Source organism: Sabethes cyaneus, chromosome 1 (genome assembly GCF_943734655.1).
Source record: "Sabethes cyaneus chromosome 1, idSabCyanKW18_F2, whole genome shotgun sequence".
In the NCBI taxonomy this organism is placed as follows: Eukaryota; Metazoa; Arthropoda; class Insecta; order Diptera; family Culicidae; genus Sabethes; species Sabethes cyaneus.
Genome location: NC_071353.1, coordinates 86,841,147 through 86,858,335, shown reverse-complemented (window position 1 = coordinate 86,858,335; position 17,189 = coordinate 86,841,147). Strand labels below are relative to the sequence as shown.

The 17,189-nt window shown below is 37.7% G+C and overlaps 1 protein-coding gene across 2 annotated transcripts in view; it reads right to left on the bottom strand.

Annotated features, from left to right (window-relative positions):
• Positions 1 to 1,998: 1,998 nt before the first annotated feature.
• The window catches only part of LOC128732891 (tetraspanin-2-like), a 210,727-nt gene continuing 195,536 nt past the window's right edge, over positions 1,999 to 17,189 (bottom strand). For both annotated transcript variants that reach the window (XM_053826323.1, XM_053826322.1), the window contains exon 5: positions 1,999 to 3,107. In XM_053826323.1, the coding sequence (XP_053682298.1) occupies positions 2,955 to 3,107 (153 nt within the window). In that variant the 3' untranslated portion in view covers positions 1,999 to 2,954. The remainder of the gene's footprint in view (positions 3,108 to 17,189) is intronic.

The window sequence follows — 17,189 nt, the reverse complement described above, 5'->3', positions numbered from 1 at the left end:
CTGATTTAGCGCAGAGTACAGATGTTACGCTTGTAAGGCTACTAAATCAGAATTCAATAATATAGACAAAATGCAAACACTCAAAGTAAACGTACGATATCTCAATTAAGGGATATCTCCTTTACATGGTTGGATAAGCTGCTTCGAATGCATGGTCCATATTGCATATTGACTAGATTTTCGAGGTTGGAGAAAATCTGGAGGATACGGCAATAGTAATGACGGAAATACAGCTCAAACATCTTATGCCATTCCTGGTATTAGTTCTGAAATCACGGGTATAGATATGAAATTAATTAAAAGTTGAGAAATTTTCTCATAGCAAGTACTTGAACACATTATTCCAGAAAAATTTGAAACTTGTTGTTTGTATACCAAAAACCTTTATGTCAGGGTATACTCCTCATACAATATGTCCACTGCAATGCAAAGAATTTGAATACGCGGTCATAAATGAATTTAGACAACTATATTGCTGATAGGACGAATGACAAGAAGCAGAAAAATAAGTTTTTCTTGTTTAATTATAGTCACTTTAACAATTCGGGTCATGTGGGGTTGTGGGGTTGTGTATTAAGTCCAGGGCCGCGATGTAAGAGGCGTGAATGCTAGCCACTACACCTGTATTGACCCTAACGAAAATAAGGTTATTGCCTTATGCTAAAAATAGTGATAAAATCACAAGACAATATTTTACATGCAAAAATGAGTGTGAAAATACAAATCGTGATAGAATTATTCATCTTCTTATTTCTCTGGATAAAGTTTATAGCTTCTTCGCAACGGAAAAAATGTAATTAGAAAAATCTTCCTGAGAACGCTATACTACTATTGAAGACGAAATGTGAAACGAGTGATTCTGCAGAAGGAGAAGAAGACCAAGAAGAAGAAGAAAAAGAAGATGGAGATAAAGAAGATTAAGAAAACTAATAAGGGGAAAAGTTTTGATTTTTGATTAACATTAACTTATATGTGATTTGGTGTTGTCTATTAAAGCTCATACTTGCTTTGTATTGTTTTATAAAATGTTTTATCCTATAAAAATCCATCTGCAATAGTTTTCCAAATGACCCTCATTTTTTATACGTCATTATACTTAAAAAATACTTGAAAAATAGTTGAAAATTTTCCCTAACACAAAAACTATACATTCTAATGCAAAATAAACCTGAAATTCGAGTTCAGCACCCCAAAATTACTTAAGAACCACATATTATCCTTGATCTGAAGAGATTTTTTTGCTTGGCCAGCATTTGTATGGAGTCGCCCCACTGTGCGTCTGCACAAGATTTGCAGTGTGGGCTGGAGCTCCATCCTGTTGAAATCAGTAATATTCTTCACCATGCATTTCCCGAACCAAAGGCATCAAATTTTGTTCTAGGACTATTTCTAGATAGTATTTTGTATTATCTTCTATACCTATGTCAATAAATACTAGAAGAAGTTTCCCTTTCTTTAAAATACCTTCCCATACCATGCCGCTGATGAATTTTAATATCGTGGTACATTTCGTTTCTGCTTTGGAAAGTCCATGATCGAAACCAACCGCAACCTATCATTTTTAGCATGAGTGGGGATTTGAAGAACAAACAACTTGTCATCAGAAAAATCACTTCGAAATCACCGTGCCGACGGAGCAGCAGTTAGCATCTTTCCTGCCGCTCTTATTTTGTAGCTTCCGTTAATCCTTGGATTTAACGTTATTTGAATGCAGTCGCTTCCAGAGCCATTTTCAAAATTCGACGAAGAGATTACTTGTTGAAAAAACTACGTCAAGTAAGACTTCAGTCATGATGACACATACACATGGTCTTTGTTTGATTGTATTAATTATGTATGCTATTGCAACCATAAAATGATTTTTGTTCAAATATATATGTGTCACACTGTATACAGGTTTTGAATTCCCTTATCACAATATATCACTCAAGTAATGGTCGAAGTGATGAGTTCATACAGGAAAAATACTGTGTAGTTCAGACGATGAACTTTGTGAAATTCAATTTATTTTATGAGTATATCGAATAATAGTGATTCCAGAAAGAACACCATATACTGCTTTTACATACAAAGGTTTTGTTATCTAATGGCCTACGTCTATACGCTGCTTGTGCAGGTGTATCATTGTGCAATGTTTAATATATTTTATTAGCAGCAATGATGGCATTTATAAAATAGCAATGAGAGCATTGGGTGGTATTTTCGGCATGCTTCTAATTATTGGGCCTACTGTTTCGTTTCAACTGTACCTGAAGAACCAATTCATCAGCAGCAAATGAATGTGCAACCATATAAGTGCACACAGTGGACCCCCGTTCGTTTGAACGATTCCTCATTCAAACTAATTCAAACTAACGGGACTAGTTTTTAATTTGAACAACTGGCAACGCCAAATATGCTGGAACTTGTGTGAACTGGTCGCCCTGCTCTTTATTATTGTTTTGGTGGTTTGATTCAGTTGGCAGTTGCAAGCAGCGAATATTTCATTTATCGATCGGATTTCTATCATAATCGTTGGGAAAACGCAATGTGAAACAGAATAAACACGCTAGATCAGTACAAACAAATCGTGTTTATGTGCATTGTCGACATAAGCAAATGATGACATGTTGAGAATGACATTTGAACCATTTTTAATTTGCACATCGTGCAAACCAGCGGGATATAAATTAAAAAAAGGTTCAGATTGAAAATGGTCAAACGAGCGGGGGTCCACGGTATTGGTAAGAATTAGTGATGGTTTCCACCTAAGATACGGAGAACAGGGGATAGGCTCAAAATAGAAACAGGCTGAAAAACTGATGCAACCCTATTAGTTGTAAAACTTATATTCCACATTTTCAAATTTTAACCTTCGTTATGCGCGAAAAAGTGTATATGATTATAATTATTTCATCACTCTACAACGTAAATCACTTAAACGATTATTAATTCAAAGCGCACACATAGTTTGTTCAGTTTTTATAGTTGTCGTTCCTCCGTATGGCACAACACATTAAAAGAGCAAATGTCAATGCGAGGATTTCAATGCCTACAACTCCAGCACCTATGATATACACCAGCTTAATATTTTTCGTTATTTCTTTAACCAGCTTTTCCATGCAGCCCTGCAAATAAAATAAAATTCTCTGTTAATAATTTTCACGTTGCTTATTAGAGTAATCCTGCAAAGTAAAATACAATATTTTGTCTTTATAGAACTCATAAGGAAACATCACTATGGGCAACAGGCTTAGAGCTTAACCATATACACCATAGTGTAGTCCTGTCGATCCAGAACATCACTGCACTGCTCGTATAGGTGTAGCCTATGGAACTTTTTTGAGAAAACTTAACTTGAAATTTGTATGGGAAAATGACTCAATGGAGGCGCATGGTACACGAATATCCTACATATACCCTCAAGTTTTATAAATGATGTTAGTTTTCTGCTTCCACATGGTTGTCGACTATTCTATGCTGACGATACTAAAATTTTTAAAACCATTACGTGCCTGAGTGACTGTGTGGAACTGCAAGAGTACTTGAACGTGTTTGTGAGCTGGTGCGAAACAAACTGCTTAACGCTAAGTATAGAGAAGTGTAACGTGATTTCGTTTCACAGAAAACGTGCGCCTATTGAACATGACTATACTATTTCTGGCCACCACCTCCTCCGCGTACAGCATATTAAAGATCTGGGAGTGCTGTTGGATAATGGATTAACATTCAAGAGCCACTACGACAGTATTATCTCCAAGGCCAACCGTCAACTTGGATTCATGCTCAAGCTTGCGGATGAGTTCCGAGATCCACTATGCCTTAAATCGCTTTACTGTTCACTTGTGCGGTCAATTCTCGAGACTAACTCTGTCATTTGGTGTCCATTTCACGCAAATTGGTCGCGCAGAATCGAGATGGTACAGAAGAAATTCGTCCGCTATGCCCTTCGCCATCTTCCGTGGCGCGATCCACTGAACCTACCGTCGTATGAAAATCGCTGCCGACTTCTTGGCATTCAGCCACTGGAACTCAGACGACGAACTGCACAGGCGGTTTTTGCTGCTAAACTACTGACGGATCGCATCGACTGCCCGTCGTTATTGGAACAACTGGCCCTATATGCTCCCGAACGACCGTTACGGCTGAGAAACTTCTTCTATTTAGAACCACGGAGTCATTTATATGGATCTCATGAACCTGTTCGAATTATGTGTCTTCGTTTTAACGAGGTGTTTGAAATGTTCGACTTTAATGTACCAATACATGTTTTTCGTGACCGCTAGCTTAATGTTAGAAATTAGTGGTAGCATAATTAAGAATATTCATTAAGACATACTTATTGTCAGATGAGTCTTATAAACAAATAAACAAATAAACAAAGTAACAGAACAAAAAGAAAATTAGGGTAATTGATCTTGAATGGACCTATTTAGCGCTTTTTAACACCACCACTCGCACTCCTGCTCAATTTACTCGTCATTTATAAATAATATGTGGTGATGTTACTATTTGTTGGAAAATACCACCTTTTTCTACATTATCAGTACTTTAAAAATGTATAATTGATGAAACTTTTATTAAATATATCCTTTTTTGCCAAAGCCTTTTTTTGATCTTGAATGAACCCAACATGATCTTGAATGGACCTATTTTTGATTTTTGAATGGTCCTAAATTAGGATTGTCATAGTTTCTTCCATGTAAATGAACAAAAAGATTTTTTTTTAATAGTACAACTATACTACTGTTATTTATTAATAGGACACAAGGTTTAACAGCTTTTACCTTTCTTATACTCTGTTAGAAAGGTATGAAAGTCAGTTGAAAAATTTGAAATCGGTCACAGTCGCCGAGGGTCTTGTTTTTATGTCAGCCCAACAATTTAACAATGTTTCAGTGACCTGATATGTGTTGTGTATGTATCTGTGTGTGACATTTGTATATTGGAAATTTATTATTACCTGTTGTTCAGATATGGTTGAAACGATTTCCACGTCATAAAAAAATTATCTCGCCTTCTTCTTCTTCAGCAGCATAGAGCCGGGGTGGCTCGTGCTGTTTCAAGCACTCGTCTCCATTCAACTCGGTCTTGGGCCACTCGTCGCCAATTTCCTAGTCGTCTCAGAAGTCGCAAATCGCTTTCGACCTGGTCGAGCCATCGTGCACGTTGGGCCCCCCTGTTCCTGGTGCCGGTGGGGTTGTTGAAGAGGACCGTTTTCGTCGCACTGTCGTCCGGCATCCTTACGACGTGTCCGGCCCACCGTAGCCTGCTAACTTTCGCTAGATGTACGATGGGAGTCTCCCCAAGCAGTGCCTGTAGCTCGTGATTCATACGCCTCCGCCACTCTCCGCTTTCAGTTTGTACTCCGCCAAATATCGTCCGCAGCACTTTCCGCTCAAACACGGCAAGGGCGCGTATGTCCTCCGTAAGCAGCGTCACGGCTTCAAGTCCATAAAGAACTACCGGTCTAATAATGGTTTTGTACATTGTTAGCTTCGTGCGGCGGCGTATGCTTCCTGATCGTAGCGTTTTACGAAGGGCAAAGTAGGCCCGATTTCCCGCTTGGATGCGCCGCTGGATCTCCTTACTAGTGTTGTTGTCCGCGGTCACCAGCGATCCCAAATACACGAACTCTTCTACCACTTCTAGTTCGTCGCCGTCAACGGTTACCGTCCGTGGGAGGCGCGCATTTGTTTCCTTTGAGCCTCTTCCTTTCATGTATTTGGTCTTCGACGCATTTATTTTTAGCCCAATTCTCCTAGACTCCGCTTTCAGTCTGGCGTAGATTGCCTCCGCCGTCGCAAAGTTCCTGGCTATGATATCGAAGTCATCTGCAAAGCCTAGAAGTTGGCTACTCTTGGTAAAAATCGTGCCTCTCGTTTCAATGCCCGCTCGTCGGATCACCCCCTCAAGAGCGATGTTGAACAGCATGCAGGATAGACCGTCACCTTGTCTCAACCCTCGTCGCGTCTCAAAGGGACTCGAGAGTGTCCCAGAGATGCGTACGAAACACATCACTCGATCCAATGTAGCTCTGATCAGTCGCGTCAGTTTGTCCGGAAAACCGTATTCGTGCATTATCTGCCATAGCTTGTCTCGATCGACTGTATCGTATGCTGCTTTGAAATCGATAAAGATGTGATGCGTGGGCACGTTGTACTCCCGACATTTCTGCAAGATCTGTCGGATAGTAAATATTTGGTCCGTAGTTGCGCGAGCCCCCATGAAACCCGCCTGATAATTCCCTACGAAACCTTGTGCTATCGGTGACAGCCGGCGTAACAGGATCTGAGAGAGTACCTTGTAGGCGGCGTTTACCAACGTAATACCACGATAGTTGCAGCAGTCTAGCCGATCACCCTTTTTGTAGATGGGACAAACCACTCCTTCCATCCATTCCTCCGGTAGCTTTTCCTCCTCCCAAATCCTCGAAATAACCCAGTGTAGAGCCTTTGCTAGCGTTTCCCCGCCATGTTTATAAAGCTCTGCCGGTAGGCGGTCCTTCCCAGCGGCTTTATTGGTCTTCAGCAACCTGATTTCTCGTTTGACTTCTTGGAGATCAGGTGCTAGGACATCACTATCTTCCATGGGCGCTCCTAGGTTAATTTCCGTTCCGCCTCCTTCTGCGACTTCGCCATTGAGGTGTTCATCGAAGAACTGCTTCCACCTGTCGACCACCTCGCGCTCGTTTGTAATTAGATTCCCTCCCTCGTCCCTACACATGTCAGGTTTCGGTGTGTAGCCCTTCCGAGTTTGGTTCACCTTCTCATAAAACTTGCGCGTGTCATTAGCTCGGAATAGTTGTTCTAATTCTTCACGATCTCTGTCCTCCTTTTGGCGCTTTTTTCTCCTCAGGATCGTGGTCAACTGGTTCCTAGCTCGTCGGTACTTGGCCAGGTTCTCTCTAGTGGCAATACTTAGATAATTTTTCCAAGCGTTTTTTTTCTCCTCCACCGCTTGTTGGCATTCCCCATCAAACCAATCATTTTGTGTACTCCGAGGCTCAATACCTAGTGCCGCGGTAGCGGCCTCTCCGATGGCCGAGCGTATTCTGCCCCAACCGTCTTCGAGGTTTGAAGCACCTAACTCTTCGGAAGAAGGCAGTGCCTCATTCAGTACTCGCGCGTAGTTCTCGGCAGCTTGTGGGTTATCTAGCTGCCTGATGTTCAGCCGAGGAGGGCGGCTTTGACGTGTCCGGTATACGGTGGACAGCTTTGAGCGCACATGTACTGCTACTAGGTAATGGTCAGAATCGATATCCGCACCCCGACGGGAGCGTACGTTCGTGATGTTAGAGAAGAACCGGCCCTCTATGAGAACGTGGTCAATTTGGTTCATTGTACGTTGGTCAGGTGATCTCCAGGTGGCTTTGTGGATATCCTTGCGCGGGAAAAAGGTACTTCGGATCACCAGGCCTCGGGAAGCTGCGAAGTTTATACATCGTTGGCCGTTATCGTTTGTGTCGGTGTGCAGGCTATGGGGTCCTACCACCGGTCTATACATTTCTTCCCTACCGACCTGGGCGTTCATATCCCCGATGACGATCTTGATGTCCCGTGACGAGCAGCTGTCGTACGTAGCCTCCAGCCTCGCGTAGAACGCTTCTTTCTCATCGTCGGGTCTACCTTCGTGCGGGCAGTGCACGTTAATGATGCTATAATTGAAGAAACGGCCCTTTATCCTCAATACACACATTCTCTCGTTGATCGCCTTCCAATCTATCACGCGATCCTGCATTCCGCCCAGCACTACAAAGCCCGTTCCCAGTTCGTTGGTAGCGCCACCGCTCTGGTAAAACTGGGCCTTTCCGCCACGTATCTTCCATACCTTCTCTCCTTTGCGACAGATTTCCTGCAGAGCTACGATGCCGAGTTTGCGGGGTTCCAGCTGTTCAATCAGCACCCGCTCGCAACCTGCGAAATTTAACGATCTGCAGTTCCAAGTCCCGAGTCTCCATTCGTCGTCCTTATTTCGTCGCCTAGGTCGATGCCGAATATTCCGCTCCGAATATGCTTGAATGTTGTTAGTTTGTGTTGTTTAGGTGTGTAGCCATACTGGGGCAACACAACCGAGTCTCGTGATGGGGCTGCCATCTTATAGTGCCGAGACTCACTACCTCCTTCCCGGTTAGTATACGACCTTAGTTTCCACCGGGGTTGGTTACCCGATCTCCGCTAAGGTTGCTCGTATTCCGGCTGGTACCACGAGGAGGTCGGGATCGGAGTTGCTGGATAAGAGGCTAGCGACCACTATGGGGTCTATATTCCGCATTATCTAGCCGTTTATCTCGCCTATTAGTTTCAAAAATTTAAACCATTCATTAAAAATATGTAATATAACTTGTATTAAACGTAGTTTATCAAGTATAGCGGGGTACGAGCTTTTATTTAGTGAGTACATATTTCGAAAGGTAAGATTTTTACTGACGTAGGACTACGTCTTACTGCAAAGTATCTAAAGGTTTCCGACAGCCCCTGTCGAACATTTTGAATATAAAACCGTTGCAATAGTGAAAAATTCGTTAATTAGTGGTAATTATTCAATTTTTGACACATCTATATGCAATTTTTTCAGTTCAAAAATGGTCTAGATTTTGCCACGGTTTCGATTTTGGCAACATAGGCGACACGCGTTTGTTGTAAAATTCGAAATCATACTGTAAATGGTGCTTGAAAAAATTAGGCTTGGTAATTCTACTAGGTTTAAAGGTAAGGTTAGATACTAGGTTTTAATTTTAAATGATAGTCGATGAAGAACTGTACCAGATAGAAAATAGGAAGTTTCAAAAATGAATATTTTAGATCTCTGGGTCACTCAATTTCGGTGGACAAGGAGGTATTAATTTTGTCACAAGTCAGAGGGGAGAGGTGCTTAAAGAAAACTTTACATCCCCCAAGAAAAAAATCAGAGGGGTTGTGTATAAGATACGACCACGGATGACGTAGTACAACGTTAGTCCGGTTGCATGATTTTGAATATTTTACTAAACTGATTTTCAAACTATCTGTCAATCGACCAAAAGGTGATGTGAAGTCAACCTGCTTACTTATCGGCGGAATATAAGGCCTTTGCAAAAGTTGGTTTTCACGCTTAAACTTTAAATAAAAATGCTTAAAACCCATGTTTTTTGCTCGATTAAAAAATTCACTTTGTTAATCACCCCCCCCCCCTTCAGTGGCCCAACACCGGAAGGACAAAAACTTTATAAAATATTTGTAATGGCCTAATTTTACTTTATTCTGAGCCTCATAATTATTAATTATTATAATAATTATTCGAAAACGGTCCAGATATTGATCCAAATTTTATATTTTTTGCACCACATCATTATCCAGGCCTTTACCTAATTTCTAAATCCTCCATTGACGCATAGATGATTTTATTGCCAAACCGGGAAATTTTGTAGAACAGTTGGGCATCACAAAGTTTCACGAGGGTGAGGAAGTTGGCGTTCTTAACCATTAGAAATGGCTGCTTCGTTTTACTCAGACGAGTCTGATTTTGTGACTACAGGATCCGGTTGAATTTTATTGGCCTTGGGGTTTTCGGTCAGCGCGCTAAAGGTGTTTTGAAGCTTTGGTATATGCTTGATTAACGTGTTTAAACTATTTCTCATCTGAGTTTTGTCAAAACATAAACTTACAACCAAACTTTTTGCTGGATGGAAAATACAGGACGTTATTTGTTCATGAAAAAAAAAATTTTACATAGGGCGAACAAATTGGGAAAATTTTACTTTACTTATATAGATTACTTACATAGATTATATAGATTACACCTTTGCTTCGTGCTAAAACAAATACATAAAATCCAATTAAAAAATTTAAGTGTAATTGGTTTTCTGCTAAATGCAAATAACGCCAAAATAGCTCTTTTTTAAGGGGCATAGTACCTTTTACACCATATTTTTTGCTTAATTTCAAATAATTTTTTATCGATAACGCGAAAGACAAATTCAATCGGGTTTTTTGCATTCAAAACATTGCATTTTATACTAATATTTGCAATTTTGTTTTCATAAGGAAACCTCTCCCCTTGCACCTACGGCTCCCTGAAGATAGTCGTTGAATTTCGGTACCATGGATTGGCGCTGGGGGGCTTATCCGAATAGAAAAATTCCAAAACGACATGAAAGTACATTAAATTATCTTGTGTTTGGATGGAAAGGATGGATTTTTTAGAATTCGAACACATAACAAAATGGCGGACATTGAAACATAAAAGTATGGTTTTTAAGCGAAAAAATTGACTTTAAATATTTCTAAAAAATACAAAAATTACAATATCAAGAAAAGGATGGGTCAAACACTAGATAATTTTGTTGGCTTTCAAACCAAAAAAGAATCATGAGAATTGCTTGAGCCGTTCTTGAGATATTTATGGTAGGGGAAGGACGGTAAAGACACAGGAAATTTCCCACGCCAGTGGAAAAATTCTAAAGTAATTCCCATTAAAAAGAAAACTAACTCGAGTTCCTTACAAGATCTCCGACCAATCAGCATTCTGTGTGCACTATCAAAAATTCTTGAAAAGATCTTGAAGATTCAAATCAGCGACCACGTTCGACGTTACAATTTCTTATCGCAATTCCAATCAGGTTATCGGGCCAAACACAGTACAAAGACTGTTATGCTTAAGGTCCTAGATGATGTTGCTATTGCTATTGATGGTGGCAGGCCAGTTGTATTGATTTTGCTAGATTTCTTCAAGGCTTTTGACACGATCTCTCACAATATTTTATGCACGAAGCTCCAAGCTAATTTCAATTTCTCAAACCATGCATCAAGTCTTATTCATTCATACCTTACCGGAAGAAGTCAAAGGGTTTTTAACGACGGTTCGTATTCTAGAGATATCTGTATAACATCGGGAGTGCCTCAAGGATCTATATTAGGACCACTATTATTTTCAATGTACATTAATGACCTTCCTGATACACTAAAGTTCTGCACAGTACACCTTTTTGCTGATGATGTGCAGCTATACTTCAGTTGTGAGTGCATGTCTTCTTGCGACGTGGCGGCTAAAGTAAACTTCGACCTTACCAGGGTTAAAGAGTGGTGCGCTACCAACAGACTATCTCTGAATATATCCAAAACTAACGCTTTATTCATTACTAGAAATACGTGTCATATTAGTCAAAAACCTATATTGAAACTTAACGATGTAAAAATTAATTTTGTCGATAGTGCTAATAGTCTTGGATTTACCATCCAGAGTAATTTGGAATGGGATAAATACCTATTTAAACAATGTGGCAAAATACATGCTGCTTTACGATCCCTGCATAAAACCGCTATGAATTGCAGCTCCATTATAAAATTGAAACTTTTTAAAAGCTTAATCCTTCCGTACTTTGTTGCTTGTGACTTTCTACTCTCGGAGGCATCTGCGTCAATTTTATCTAAATTGAGAGTAGCTTTAAATATGTGCGCTCGTTTTGTTTTTGGCCTCAGTCGACTCTCTAGTGTGTCCCACTTACATAAACTGTTAAGTGGATGTCCTTTCGAAAACTATGGGCGTATGAGATGCTGTTTATTTTTACACAAGCTAGTTGATAACAAGGAACCAGGCTATTTACTCAACAAACTTCAGCCTTTCAGGAGTACTCGATGCCGCAAATTCGTTCTACGTCGCCATAACACCTCAAAATACAGTGATACCTTTTTCGTCAGAGGTGTATCCTATTGGAACTGTTTGCCAAATGACTTAACTTTGGAAATATCTCATACCGCATTTAAGAGGAAATGTATTGAGCACTTCAATCAATGAGCTTTATGATTAATGTTAAAAAACGTACAGTAGAATTTTTTTTTTTTTTTAATAGTTTACGTGACACTCATTCTACCTTTTACACGATGTGACATTACAAGACACTGTCTTAAGTTACGAATAATAAAAAAAAAAAAAATATCTCTATAAAATATCTCTCTATAAAGACGGACACTGCGGGAAAGACGGACACTTGTCATATTTCATAAACAATAATTTTTTGAAGCAAATCAATGATGGGAAACGTTTCTATAGACTGAATTAACACTTTTGAATTAAACTGCCGATTTTTAGCAGCGCAGCTGTCAAATTTATAAGCAAAACAAAGAAAAAATGCGTATATACGCTAACCGATGTAATTTTGTGTGTGAAGAAAATAGCTGGTAAATCGTTTAAAAACAATATATTCATGCTAAACCGACGGCATTGCGTTAGTTTGATCCTTCACTGAATATCCATTGGAAACCTAAGGAATTTTTGAATATTCAGTAAAAAGTTATTGAAGTTTGAAAAAATGGTATCCAAGTCGGTTAAGACGGACACCCAATGGTAGGGAATGACGGACACACAGATTTTGAATCCACTTTGCCCAACAACTATTTAACATTGCAAATACTTACATATTATATATGTAAAAGTAACCAGAAGTCATATAGCAGTTGGAATAGGCCAACTTTTAGAAACGATTAATTCGTCACCAATTAAAATATTGAAGGGAACCATTTTATTTTCTCGCTCAAAGGGGGGGGATCGGGAAGGGTGTTTTCCCAAACCAATTATTTCCTAAATACATGATGAAATATGTTAATCTTGCTTAATACTGATAATTCGACGACGCGTGACACCTTTTTGCGAGTGTCCGTCTTTCCCATATCAAGTGTCCGTCTTTCCCGCCCATGCGCAGAAACTTTGATTTATACATGCTGTTTATAATATTAAAAAAAGTTTAAATTTTGGAAGAAATTTTCCAGCACACGTTGTAACTTTATTAGACAGAGACTTAAAGGTTCAGTTTGCGCGAAAATTGCGATCAATACAGTTATATTTGAGTAGATATTGAGTCTTTACCTTAAGGTGTCCGTCTTTACCGCCCTTCCCCTACTGACTTTCAAACCCTGGTTTCGAGAAAAACGGCGTTGAAGTTTTTACTCGTTGTTTAATCGCTCCAGACATGCGCGGTACAAATAGCTGTAACTGTAATTTTTGGAATTCATGCAAACGACTTCAAACACATATGCTCAAAATGTTAATCTTTCGAAATATTCAATAAAAAAATTTAGGTTTTAAAAAATTGAAAAGGTACTATGCCCCCTTAACAGAAGGCAGTTAGTATCCCTCTTATCTTTTGATCTATCTTATCTTTTAATCAATGATGGTTAAAATTTTTGTACAATACTGAGAATAAATTAAGTTTATATTATTTTAAGCATACAATGACATATGTTAGCTAACTAATTAGGAAGACTTTTTAGTTTCAAAACTAGAGGCTACACTATGAAGCAACTACGAAAAAGGATGAGTGATAGTTAGTTTTATCAATATAGGGTAATTGATCTTGAATGGACCTATTTAGCGCTTTTTAACACCACCACTCGCACTCCTGCTCAATTTACTCGTCATTTATAAATAATATGTGGTGATATTACTATTTGTTGGAAAGTACCACCTTTTTTCTACATTATCAGTACTTGAAAAATGTATAATTGATGAAACTTTTATTAAATATATCGTTTTTTGCCAAAGCCTTCTTTTGATCTTGAATGGACCCAACATGATCTTGAATTGGACCTATTTTTGATTTTGAAATGGACCTAAATTTGGATTGTCATAGTTTCTTCCATGTAAATGAACAAAATAATAACAAAGAATTTTTTTTAATAGTACAACTATACTACTGTTATTTATTAATAGGACATAAGGTTGAGCAGCTTTTACCTTTCTTATACTCTGTTAGAAAGGTATGAAAGTCGGTTGAAAAATTTGAAATCAGTCACAGTCGCCGAGGGTCTTGTTTTTATGTCAGCCCAACAATTGAACAATGTTTCAGTGACTTGTTATGCGTTATGTATGTATCTGTGTGTGACATTTGTATATTGGGAATTTATTATTACCTGTTGTTCAGATATGGTTGAAACGATTTCTATGTCATAAAAAAATTATGTCGCCTATTAGTTTCAAAAATTTAAACCATTCATTAAAAATATGTAATATAACTTGTATTAAACGTAGTTTATCAAGTACAGTAGGGTTCGAGTTTTTATTTAGTGACTACATATTTCGAAAGGTCAGACTTTTACTGACGTAGGACTACGTCTTACTGCAAAGTATCTAAAGGTTTGCGACAGCCCCTGTCGAACATTTTGAATATAAAACCGTTGCAATCGTGAAAAATTCGTTAATTAGTGGTAATTATTCAATTTTTGACACATTTATATGAAATTTTTCCAGTTAAAAAATGGTCTAGATTTTGCAACGGTTTCGATTTTGGCAACATAGGCACCACGCATTTGTTGTCAAATTCAAAATCATACTGTAAATGGTGCTTGAAAAAATTAGACTTGGTAATTCTACTAGGTTTAAAAGTTAAGCTTAGATACTAGGTTTTAATTTTAAATGATAGTCGATGAAGAACTGTACCAGATAGAAAATAGGTGAACCTTCCTATTTTCTATCTGGTACAGTTGAATATTTTAGATCTCAAGGTCACTCAATTTCGGTGGACAAGGAGTTATTAATTTTGTCACAAGTCAGAGGGGAGAGGTGCTTAAAGAAAACTTTACATCCCCCAAGAAAAAAATCAGAGGGGTTGTGTATAAGATGCGACCACGGATGACGTAGTACAACGTTAGTCGGGTTGCATGATTTTAAATATTTTACAAAACTGATTTTTAATCTATCTGTCAATCGATCAAAAGGTGATGTGAAGTCAACCTGCTTACTTATCGGCGGAATATAAGGTCTTTTCAAAATATTTTTTAAGTTTCTGTTTTTTTACATAAGGCGAACAAATTGGGAAAATTTTACTCTACTTATATAGAATACTTATATAGATTAATCTAAATACACTTTTGCTTCGTGCTAAAACAAATACGTAAAATCCAATTCAGGTTTTGTGCTAAATGCCAATGACGCAAAAATAGCTCTTTTTTAAGGGACATACTACCTTTTACGCCATATTTTTTGCCTAATTTCAAATATTTTTTCTCGATAACGCGAAAGGCAAATTGAATCGGGTTTTTTGGATTCGAAACATTGCATTTTATACTAATATTTGCAATTTTGTTTTCATAAGGGAACCTCTTCCCCTTGCCCCTACGGCTCCTTGAAGATAGTCGTTCAAAAAAACCATAAATGGCGGTACCATGGATTGGCGCTGGGGGCTTATCCGAATTGAAAAATTCCAAAACGACATGAAAGAACATTTAATTATTTCGTGTTTGATCCATCCTTTTTTAGAATCCGAACACATAACAAAATGGCGGACATTGATACATAAAAGTATGGTTTTTAAGCGAAAAAATTGACTTTAAACATTTCTAAAAAATACAAAAATTACAATATCAAGAAAAGGATGGGTCAAACACTAGATAATTTTGTTGGCTTTCAAACAAAAAAAAAATCATAAGAACTGCCGTTCTTGAGATATTTATGGTACCGACTTTCAAAACCTGGTTTCGAGAAAAACGACGTTGAAGTTTTTACTCGTTGTTTAATCGCTCCAGACATGCGCGGTACAAATAGCTGTAACTTTGTCAATATTTGGAATTCATGCAAACGACTTCAAACACATATGGTCAAAATGTTAATCTTTCGAAATAATCAATAAAAAAATTTAGGTTTTAAAAAATTGAAAAGGTACTATGCCCCCTTAACAGAAGGCAGTTAGTATCCCTCTTATCTTTTGATCCATCTTATCTTTTAATCAATGATGGTTAAAATTTTTGTACAATACTGAGAATAAATTAAGTTTATATTGTTTTAAGCATAAAATGACATATGTTAGCTAACTAATTAGGAAGACTTTTTAGTTTCAAAACTAGAGGCTACAATGTACAAACACTATGAAGCAACTACGAAAAAGGATGAGTGATAGTTAGTTTTATCAATATAATTAAGTTTTTATTTAGGCTATAAATCAAGCCTACTTTCAATATCCCGTGCTTATAGATTAATTATAAACGGAGATACTATAGTGACAACAAGCAGTTTCAATGAATATACAACGACGAGCTCGTTAGTGGTAGGCAATGATAGCTACCGCCAGTGATGTCTCGGAGCGCAAAACTAGGTCCATTCTAAAATCAATACTAGGTCCATTCAAGATCAAAAAAGGGGGTTAACATTTTTAAGGAATTTGAAGATTTTACTGGTTTTACTGAACTTTTAAATACCTAAATTGAAATTACACATATTTTAGCATCATTTTAAGAGTATTGTTTTATTTCAAACCAGAAGGGTTCCGGATAGTAACAGTTTGAAAATACTCTATGGTGACTGCCAAAACGCTGAAAAACAGCTACTTTTAAATACGCGGCAATAAAGTAGTTTTGGCTATAATTTTAATTTAATTTTATTATATTTACGTTCAGAAATGATTAAAGATAAACATAAAAGCTAAATACAGTACAAAGACTTGATAATTATATCCTAAAATTCTTATTTAAAAATAGGTCCATTCAAGATCAGAATTCGACTAGGTCCATTTCAAAATCATTTACCCTAATTAAGTTTTTAGTTAGGCCTACTTTCAATATCCCGTGCTTATAGATTAATTATAAACGGAGATACTAGAGTGACAACAAGCAGTTTCAATGAATATACAACGACGAGTTCGTTAGTGGTAGGCAATGATAGCTACCGTCAGTGATGTCTCGAAGCGCAAAACTAGGTCCACTCAAAAATCAATACTAGGTTCATTCAAGATCAAAAAAGGGGGTTAACATTTTTAAGGAATTTGAAGATTTTACTGGTTTTACTGAACTTTTAAATACCTAAATTGAAATTACACATATTTTAGCATCATTTTAAGAGTATTGTTTTATTTCAAACCAGAAGGGTTCCGGGTAGTAACAGTTTGAAAATACTCTATGGTGACTGCCAAAACGCTGAAAAACAGCTACTTTTAAATACGCGGCAATAAAGTGGTTTTGGCTATAATTTTAATTTAATTTTAGTATATTTACGTTCAGAAATGATTAAAGATAAACATAAAAGCTAAATACAGTACAAAGACTTGATAATTATATCCTAAAATTCTTATTTAAAAATAGGTCCATTCAAGATCAGAATTCGACTAGGCCCATTCAAAATCATTTTCCCTATATTGATTGAAAAAGACCAACGAGAAGCAAAACAGAACTTTTAATGAAATAACGAAGGTATGAGAAAAGTCACCAACCTTACGTTGAAACTTAGGAATGAAAAAGGGTCATGAA